At 28.4% G+C, this 10,085-nt stretch overlaps 1 protein-coding gene across 1 annotated transcript; it reads right to left on the bottom strand.

The window, feature by feature from the left end:
* Positions 1-839: 839 nt before the first annotated feature.
* On the bottom strand, positions 840-3,904 carry LOC112275583 (peptidyl-prolyl cis-trans isomerase CYP18-2). Its single transcript, XM_024506059.3, has 7 exons — positions 3,260-3,904; positions 2,932-2,983; positions 2,740-2,802; positions 2,142-2,227; positions 1,849-1,986; positions 1,522-1,675; positions 840-1,347 (listed from the first exon to the last, which is right to left on the bottom strand). The coding sequence occupies exons 1-7, from the start codon at positions 3,409-3,411 to the stop codon at positions 1,261-1,263; spliced, it is 732 nt and encodes a 243-aa protein (XP_024361827.1). The 5' UTR covers positions 3,412-3,904; the 3' UTR covers positions 840-1,260.
* Positions 3,905-10,085: the final 6,181 nt, after the last annotated feature.

The following is a 10,085-nucleotide window of genomic DNA, read 5'->3' as shown; positions in this document are numbered from 1 at the left end:
GTAGATTGTTATTCCAACAACCATTTTTGTTGTTGTTGACTTGTATTTGTTACTTGATATTTATATTTGGTTAAATATATTTTCGTATTTTTTAAAATCGATTTCTTACATTTTTCATGTATTTCTCTTGCAATTATTTTTAGATCTATTAAGTATATTAAGTTATTTGATTTTCTAAGAGTTGTTCTTGTATAATTTTAATAAACCAATTCATAAGATATATTTTCATTAAAATTTGACGATATATATATATACATATATATTTTGTTATTATAGCAACTATAATAAGTTTTTTATATACAGACAAAATAGTTTAAATTTCAAGGACCTATCTGCATACCATTTAAAAGACTAATACATACTACATTTGGGTTTGAGATTATGCTAAAATGCTCTGATTAAAAAATCAAAGATTTTACAATCCACATTCATAGAGTACAATTTATGATTAAGTTATTTATCTTTCTAAAATAATAAGAGAGATTACAATATTCTCATTATTAGGGTGATTAAAAAAATGCAAAAGTTGGTAACAAATAATTCTATAGCTAAATTTGCTTCCATAAGACAAAGATATTTATAAAGAAAATCGGTTTCAACTCAACATTTTCAAAATCACAAGTCAAACTTACTGAGAGACGAAAAAATAACCCAATCCCCTCAGTTGAAGAAACTCCAAAATGTGCCACAATATACTTTGCAGTACAATTGACATACTTTGCAGTACAATTGCCCAAGCCTCGTTCTGATTTTATGTTAAAAATTGGGCATTTAGATCAGCTGACTTTACAACAGCAGACAGCTGTGAAACACATTCATTTTGTACAACAGATCCAATGTAATATGCAAACAAACCATCCTCTGCTTGGCCGAACCTCACAGCTCACGTGCATACCTTTACATCAAGCATACCGACAGCAGTGTGCAAAAATTCTGTTTCCCAAGAATTACTCAATCTAAGACTACTTCTGCTTTTCCTTTCTCCTCTACCAGTGCTACAAAAGGGGTTCAACTACAGCTCCACTTCTTTACTTGCTACAAGACTTCATCCAAGAGTTGAAGAGCCTGATGAGCTCAACTTGCCTGTCTTGTGGTATAATACACCAGAGACTAACAAACACCTAACAGTTTCTTAGAACAAATAGCAATACAGACTGCAGGTGGTTGGCAAGGCCAAGTGAATATAGCTTGCTATTTCCAACACCATTCTCCTCAATGTGTAATAGACATTACTATAGCTAGCAATCTGATGGCTCTTCCTCACAGCTCATCATGAATCTTAATATCATGGATATAGACAGGTGTAAGAGGTCTATCCTTATCATCTGTCTCCACGGACTCAATAGCCTGCAGAATAAATAAAAACATTTAAGGATACCCAAAGTCCACATACATATCTGAAAAAGAATTCTTCAATTTTGTTCATACAAGCACAAAAGAAAAGTACTATGAAAGGATTGATATTAAAAAAAAAAAAAATTGACCAAATGATGGGAATACGCAGGGCCCTCCAAGCATTACCTGAACCACATCTTTACCACGAACAACACGTCCAAACACAGTGTGTTTCATGTCCAAGTGCGGTGTGGCAATTGTGGTTATGAAGAACTGCGATCTATTTGAATTTCTTTCGCCTATGTTTGCCATTGATAGAGTGAATGGTTCATGGATCAACCTGTCAATAACAGAGAACGAGATGAATATGCCGGTGAATGGAAGAGGAACATCACATGCAATAATAACATCTTACATAACTACACAAAACTGCCATGTTTCTAACAAAAACCGAGGAAACTGTCCACCAAAAAGTCACATAATGTGCAAACAAACTAGGTGCAGACTTCATACTCTTTGTTCAATTCATCCCTGAAGCTGCCGCCCCAAATTGACTCACCACCCATTCCATCGCCCTTTGGATCACCGCTCTGAATTATGAAGTCCTTGATGACACGATGGAACAGCACTCCGTTGTAGTAGCCATTTTTACTGCACGTACATCCTTAATGAATGACTGCCATAGATTAGGGGATGCTGATTGCCAGCTCTACTATCTACCTGTAAATATGAAAAGGCTATCATCCTTTATCCTCTCATTCAATCGCAGAAAGTGGAACATGGAGAGGTGTCAGGAGGTGTAGTACCTATGTGTGATGAAATTCTCCACAGTGAGAGGTGTCTGCTTTCCAAAAAGCTCCAAGGTGATAAATCCCTTCGTAGTGTTCAGGGTCTGTCATCAAGTTAAGATTACCATGTAAGCTATAGCGTCCTTGTCCAACCCTTTTCGGAAGAGCTGCAGATTTATTTATAATTATTGAAGTAAAATATCACGAGCTGAAACTTAGACGCAACAGCAACAGCTGAGCAGATCTGCATGTAACGCATTTTATGGTCCTATTAACCCTATTTATGCACTTCGCAACTAACACTAAGCCTTCTTTTCAAGAAAGAAATTGTGAAAAAACAAGCAAAAGGAAACAAGAAAAGTCAAAAATCAGGGTGAAGAAATCGTTTTCATACAGAAACAAAGTCTTTTTCATAGGTACTTTGGTAGACATGCATGAGCCAAATTGAAGGTGTGGATTCGTAAATTTTTTATAATACGCTTTAAGACCTAGAACAAATATACCCTGCAAGGCTCGTGCTTACTTAACTTAAAATTGCAGGGTAAACTTAACTGTCGGGACTTGACGAATTGATGCTAAAATGGTTATGCAAAAAGATATGGAAGAGAGTTTGTACCGCATATCGGGGGAAGACACTCCCATCTAAACCTGTCTTATCATCAGAATTCTCATCGGCAGCCTGCACAACGTCATAACCAAGGTGAATTCCAGAAACGAAACTCAGGTAAGACTCTAATCCAGGACTAAGCCAGACAAAGATACGTTCAAACCAGGACAAAGTGTTCGCCAGTACCCAGTGAACTATTACCTTAACGTCGACGACATCAATGTTTTCTTGTAACGCAGTCCTATCTATGTTCCTGCAGCACCACCAAAATCTCTTGAATCACCTAGAACTGAAGATATAGGATTCAAATTAAAAGCCCTAGAAAATTCCATAAAATGTGTAAACAGCACCCTTGGGCGTCTCACACTATTCCCATCGCCTAAAACTAATTTTAATAAGAAACTATATAAAATTGGATCAAGATAGCCACGAAAATCCGACTCACAATCCAAAAGAAATAATAAATTTAGTAGCAGTAGCAGAGGGAGAAGAAGAAGAAGAAGACAGCTTAAGCAGAGTCCACCCTTACCCTCCAGATTTGTATCTATGCATGGCTATGACAGACATCATCAAGAGGATGACGACCACTCCAACCATCACGATCGTGCCAGCGCTCAGGCGCGCCGGGCCTTTCTTCTTCTTACTGTGCTGCAACAATGCAGCCGGCTTCATGCGGCCCATCGTAACAGATCGAACCACAGCTAAAGCTAACACTTAAAAAAAAATCAAAAAATCAAAAAAAAAAAAAAAAGAAGAAAAAAAAAACAAACAAACAAACAACAACTCACAGTCTATAAATCCTCGCTACAAATTCTCGCTACAAATCCCCGTTCCTCCCCGCACAGCTTGTGCTCAGAACCCTAACTCCCCTCAGCACTCGCTAACTCGGGGATTCACCGCCCCTTCATGACCAGTTTCGCCATCTACACCATCTCCTTCTCCAAGGCAAGAGAAATAAACAAACATAAAACAAAATAAAAAACATTAATATAAAGAATGACCAAAAAAGTATTTTAAAATTTAAATAGTTTTAAAAGTTCCCCTAAAGTCTTCTGGAAATTTCCAGCTATTGCCTATTAGAAGAATCGTCGAGAGAGATACAGCACCCTGCGAGAGATGCAAGAGGACGGGGGATTGAACGACGGAGATGGAGCCCGGCGGTGCAGCAAGCAAGCGAGCCATCAATTAAGGCACGCAAGCAGGCGATTGAATTTCCCATCATCAACTGGCAACTCCTCGCACGGTACCCGGATCTATACCCTAGTAATCTCCGCCCGAGTCTTTTTCTCGACACCATCCTGGTACGCATCGTTTTTTTGTCCGGAAGTTCATTTGAGAACCGAGGATCTAGCTGGCGGAAGGATTCTAGATCGATTCGAGCAACGCGACATGTCGAGACTTTCGTATAGAAGTTGTGTTTTGAGGGATTTCTTGATTTGGGGCAATTTTTTGTTGCTTTGGTTCTCTTGAAAAAGTGTAAAAATTTCATGTGTAAAAATTTCATATGTAAAAATTTCATATATCTATATATATATATATATATATATGAAAAGTTGTCAATATAAACATATGTAAAAATTTCATATATACATACATATATATATATATATATATATGAAAAGTTGAGGTCTTATAAAATTATAAAGAATTTGAAATTGTGCATACATTTTTTTAATTTTAATTTTAGAATTATTATCATTTTTAATTATTTTTTTGTAATAAATTAAGTAATTGATGTAAAAATATAGCCTTAATTAAGCCAAAGTATTAGGCATTTTATTAAAAACTTCAAAATTAGAAAAATACTTTAAATTATTCTATTCATATTTTTCTATAAAATATTAGAATTGATTTTGTCCCTACTTAATACCATTGAATTTAAGAATTTTAAGTACATAGTATTCAAGGAGAAGATTATTATTTTAATTATTTATCTTATATTTATTTTGGTATATATTTTTTAAATATTTTTAACATATTGAAAAATGGCTATTTATATGTCGTAAATTTTTTAATTTAAATCTACCTGGAATATTTTTTTCATTGCTATTATCAATTTAAGATTCAATTTTTTGATATATTTAATTTTTCAAGGATATGAATTTTGAAAAAAATCAAAAGATAATACACTCATTTATCATTGAAGGAAGGAGAAAGTAAAGAAAGTAGATATAGATATAATATAGAAACAATCTAAAATAATAATTTTCAAGTACAAAGAAACTAAAGAGACTTTAATTAAAATTAGTATAAAAAAAAGGGATTAACAAGACTAAGGATGGCTTTATTTTTGTCTCTATATATACTAGTTACTAAAAAGTATATAGCGGCCTTTTAAAGATCACTTTGTTGATAAGAAAAGTGGACAATATTTAAAAGAAGTCACTAATATGTACAACATGAAGCAAGCTTGACAACAAATGTGTCTAGTATATAAAATGTCTATAAGTCCAATCCACATCTAAGATGTATCTACTATATTATTTTAAAAAATATATATTACATCAATATAATTATATATCTTTCTATTCACTTCTATTTACTAAGTAATTTATTCATTTTGTTAAATAATTCATCTTTAATAAACAAGTTCCATGAAGAGCAATTGAGATCTTTCTTAAGTTGATGAAATTTAAGATCCATTGATTGGTATTAGCAACACACTCTTATCTTTATTTCTACAAAGGTAATTGATAAGTTCTTTGAAACATTGATAATTCTTTATACTAAGACGTAAAGACCACCTAATTATTTTATCATTATTGGGACCTTTATAATTACCTTCAAACAACACATTTTAAATGCTATCAAGTGTAGTTTCTATCTCCAGTGGTATTACTAAGCATTGAATTTTTTTTCCAAGATTGTGGTATCAACTACATTGAATCTTGTCATCTATTTGAAGAAATACATGTTTCTCTTGAGGATCTTCATCATGATTCCAATGTTATCTAAATTGAGACAATTTAAGTGTTTCATATGATAATCTTAAAAATAATAATTCTTGAAGTAAATCTGCCAATTATTGGTTCTTTATATTGCAAATAAGTTGTATAAGTAAATAAATAAGTTCTATAAGTAAATCTTTAAACTTGTTATTCCTTCATATATACCATCTTGTTTTTAATGGTTGGTCATTGGTTTTAATAGATATAGTTAAAAAAAAAAAAAAAACAAAAAAAAAAAACAAAAACAAATTCTAATACATTTGTAAGGTTCTCAGATGGCTCTCATATATATATATTTATTAATATTATATTTGAGTCAATATATAAACTATTTTAATTTATTTTTATGCTCTCTTCAATTCAAGGCTTCTTTGACTTTGAATTCTTGGTTGTCATCTATTTTAACAATAAGTGGTAGTAAATGCTTTCATTTCATAGGTTGATTGCAATATAAAATTCAATAGAAGATGCATAAAATATAAGGCGAATTTTTATAAACTATGGTAATTACAATTGATATGCAATTTGATTAATTTTATTTAAGATAATAAATAGGTCAAGCCTTTGAAAATCCAACTTGTCACAAGATATGTTGGTCTCAATATTATAGTGGAGTAATCAAACATTATCACCAATTTTAATCAAAGATCATTTTTTTCTAAACACATTTGCATTGTTTATTTTTATTTTAAAGCTTCATTTATTGTATCTTCATTATTGTATGAAGCTCTTTTATTGCTGTTGCCAAATCCTATGTTATTAAATTGTTAATTTTTGAAAAATAAAAAGTATCAAATTGAAGATTATGGCCATATTTTTTAAAAAAGGATTTTTAAAATAAAAGAATATATTATAATATTATATAAATTATTTTATAGTGACAAATTTTTTTTTCAATTTTCTTAATGATAGTTAATAGTGCATTACAAATACTATCTTAAATCTAGTTTATTTTTTATTTTTTTATTAATTTAAAGATTAAAAAAATAAGTGATAATTTAATAACTTTTAATATGTTAAAGTGTATTTTTCAAAAAATGATATAAATTAATAATCTTGAATAAATATAATATTACTTAAAAGACTATGATATTAATTAATATTAACTAATAAAATAAAGGTTTTTCTTTTTCTTTTTCTTTTGTAGTAATAGTTTTTGCACATGGTATAAAATGCATCATTTTGATTTGACAATGTTGTAATATAATATGGCTATCAGATAAAAGACCACAAGAAGACTAATAATCTAAAAGAACTTTATTGAAAATATAGTAAAAAATTACTTCAAAAATTATAAATTAAAGATAAGAAGAAGTTAAAAAAAATAGTATCTATATTGCTTATTTTGCTAAAATAAATACTACTTACTTTGTAGAGACATATATAAGGCAAAAAAGGTGGATCAAGAAAATAATACTATTAACATCTTTAAGTAAAAATAAAAAATAGTTTCTAACAAAAATTACCTAAATATTCTTAGATTGATACTTAAGGATGACTAATTGTGAATCAAGGTCAAAACCATAATCCAAGGTATAAAATTTTATGTCTTTGGTAAATAATATATTTTTTTAATCTAATAGGAAAAAAAAATTATAAAATAAACTTAAGAAAATTCTATAAACATCTTTTAAGAGGATTTTAAGTTTGAATAATTTTGTGAGGGTTATACAAAATCTAGATTAGATCTAAGTGATTCTAATTTTAAAAAATAATATAATATTTATATTTGATAGATTTTTGTAATTATTTATAGGATACCTATATATAAATTTTGGTATGATTGTAAGAAAATTTTAAACTAGTTGCCAACATGTATGATACATATTTAACTTGTTGGATAAGTTTCCAACCTAACAATTAGCTATAAACATGTATAAAAAAAAAATGTGTATATAAAGCTTCTAAGAAGCTTTTTCATAAGATATTATCAAATCTACTTAAATTTATCTTTTACTTAAGACTTTTTATATAAGTAATTATATATGTTTGTGATATTAATTCTACTTTTAGGAACAAGTTCTACAAAAAGTAATGATCATATTTTGATTCTTTATTTTGATTTTAATGGATGTCATTGTTAAAAAGCATCAACCTTTTTATTGCATTTCTAAGGTTTGTTATTGACTTTCATGTGCATTTACTAATATCATATCCATGCTAATGTACAAAATATTTCAATCTATTATAGCATTGCCTTAAAATCTAAGATTGCTTCTACCTCAAATTCTTGATTGTTATTCATTTCTATAAGAAAGGATGGCATTATTCTTGTTTTTGGTATATCCATTGTCTTATATGGCTCAATAATAAATACTTGAAATTCAATATGGATTTTTATAAACTCTAAAAAATATAATTTATATTTAATTGAATTGATTTATTTACAAATAAGAATTAGTCTAAGTTTCTAATAATTCAATTTGTCACAAGAGCCACTTTTCTTAATATTATGATGAAATAACTATATCTTGTTGTTAATATAGAATGAAGATTGTTCTTTAGTCAATCTTTTGTTCTTGAAATTCCTTCAATTGTGCCTTCATTTTTGCATGTAACTTAAATAAAAAATTTACCAAATCTTTTGTTGCTTGATTATTAACTTTTGAGAAATAAAAAAGTATCAAATAGTAGATGATAAACATAATCAATAAAGAAAGATCTTTGTTAAGTAGAATAATATGCCATGTTATTATAAATAAAATTTATTAATAGTAAAAGAGTTGTTCAATCATCTTGATAATAATTGATGTTACACTTCAAGTGTTATTTCTAAATTTGATTCATTCATTCTATTTGTTTATCAATTTGATGATAAAATAATCAAAGATAATTTTATGCTCACCTTCAATATCTTGAAAAATATTCTTTGAAATCTTAATATAAATTAAATTCTTCTATATAATCCATTTTTCTTTGATAATCTATAATGGCAATAAATATTGTTAAAAAGTATTTTAGTTGTTTCTTCACTTGTGATAAATTTTGTTTATGGTATAAAATATATTATTTTATTGAAGCAATCTACTATCACAAATATAGAATCTTTATTGTTTTTGCAATCAAAATATGTTTTTAAATTCTAATCTTGACAAAAACATACTTCAATAAGCTTAGCAACATGAAATATTTGAGATTCTTATAATTAGTATATATGGTAATCAAATTAGAAGGCTCTTTTAGAAAATGGTGTTGTTTTTGAAATGAATCCATAACTGCAAGAAATTCTTTGTTGTGGATCTTGTAGTTGATCTTCACTACTGAAATTTTTTTATATAAAAAGCTACTAGATGAAGTTTGTCATTAACTCTTATTTATAAGAATAAAGTACCTAAAACAAAGTCTAATGTATTTTTTACTTTAAAAAATACCTTAAAAATATTAATATAATATAATAATGATACAAAATAAAAATTATCTTTAAAACTTCAAATATTGCTTCAAATTCTATATTCTATTGAAGTTTGCATTTACAAAACAAACATATAAGTAGAACTACAATTTAAAAAAAGTTCTTAATAAAAATCTAATAATTATTGAAAAATTCTAAAACTTATTTGATATTTCTTATCATTTTTGAGATCTTTCAATCCACGATAGTTTGAATTTTCTTAAGATCTGTGATAAGACCATCATTTGAAATCATCTGTCTCTAAAAGCATTAACTTGAATTGTATAAAATACACACCTTTCCATCTAAACATTGTCATATTATTTGGCTTCTTGTTTGAAAATACACCAAGCACCTAGCTGTGGAAGGTGAAGTTGTATGTTGCAATTAAAAAGAAAGTAATTTAAATTCCAATGAAAAAGGATTTAAAGCCAATGCAAAGTACTCAAAAAAACTCTACTTAATTACTTTAAGTAAATATAAATCCTAATTGTCTTATTATTTGTACTTTTTTGTAACTTCCAATTTTCTCTCTAAATCCTAATTCTAGGTAGCAAGCTTCAACTTGCTATAATTCTTAATCTAAATAACTAGTTCGTACAAAATTTTACATATTAGTGAAATAATATGTCTTCCATATGCTCAAATATTTTTAACTCAATTCAACTTGTTAAACTATTCAATTGCTTCAAAAATTAAGTTGTATGTAGATATTTAAGTCTTAAGTAAGTTCTCAAAGTTTTTCTTCAATCCAACTAGCAAATATTGTTAGACCTTAGAATCACTCATTGACCTTAAATCTCAAATTTTTGAGACCATAATCCATAAAAATCTTTATATGCTTCAATCTAATTGTTTGATTGACTTCAAATTTTGTACTTACAGTAACAAAAAGCACAACAACAACTTGTCAAAATTTTATTTATACATATGTCATAGAATTCAAGAAATCTTTAAAGTAATAAATATATATTTATTTTTCAAAATCTAAATCCATTGAGAACATTATTAACTTT

Source organism: Physcomitrium patens, chromosome 23 (genome assembly GCF_059467195.1).
Source record: "Physcomitrium patens ecotype Gransden chromosome 23, ASM5946719v1, whole genome shotgun sequence".
In the NCBI taxonomy this organism is placed as follows: domain Eukaryota; kingdom Viridiplantae; phylum Streptophyta; class Bryopsida; order Funariales; family Funariaceae; genus Physcomitrium; species Physcomitrium patens.
Note: the sequence above shows the minus strand (reverse complement) of the source record. Positions and strands in the feature narration are given on the sequence as shown.

What these genes read in the sequence shown, in the direction of transcription:
- LOC112275583 (XM_024506059.3), bottom strand. Translation starts at nt 3,411, where the DNA reads ATGGGCCGCATGAAGCCGGCTGCATTGTTGCAGCACAGTAAGAAGAAG. An exon ending in CATAGATACAAATCTGGAGG is followed by an intron (nt 2,984 to 3,259) that starts GTAAGGGTGGAC and finishes GTGGTGCTGCAG; the next exon opens with GAACATAGATAGGACTGCGT. An exon ending in TTGATGTCGTCGACGTTAAG is followed by an intron (nt 2,803 to 2,931) that starts GTAATAGTTCAC and finishes GACGTTGTGCAG; the next exon opens with GCTGCCGATGAGAATTCTGA.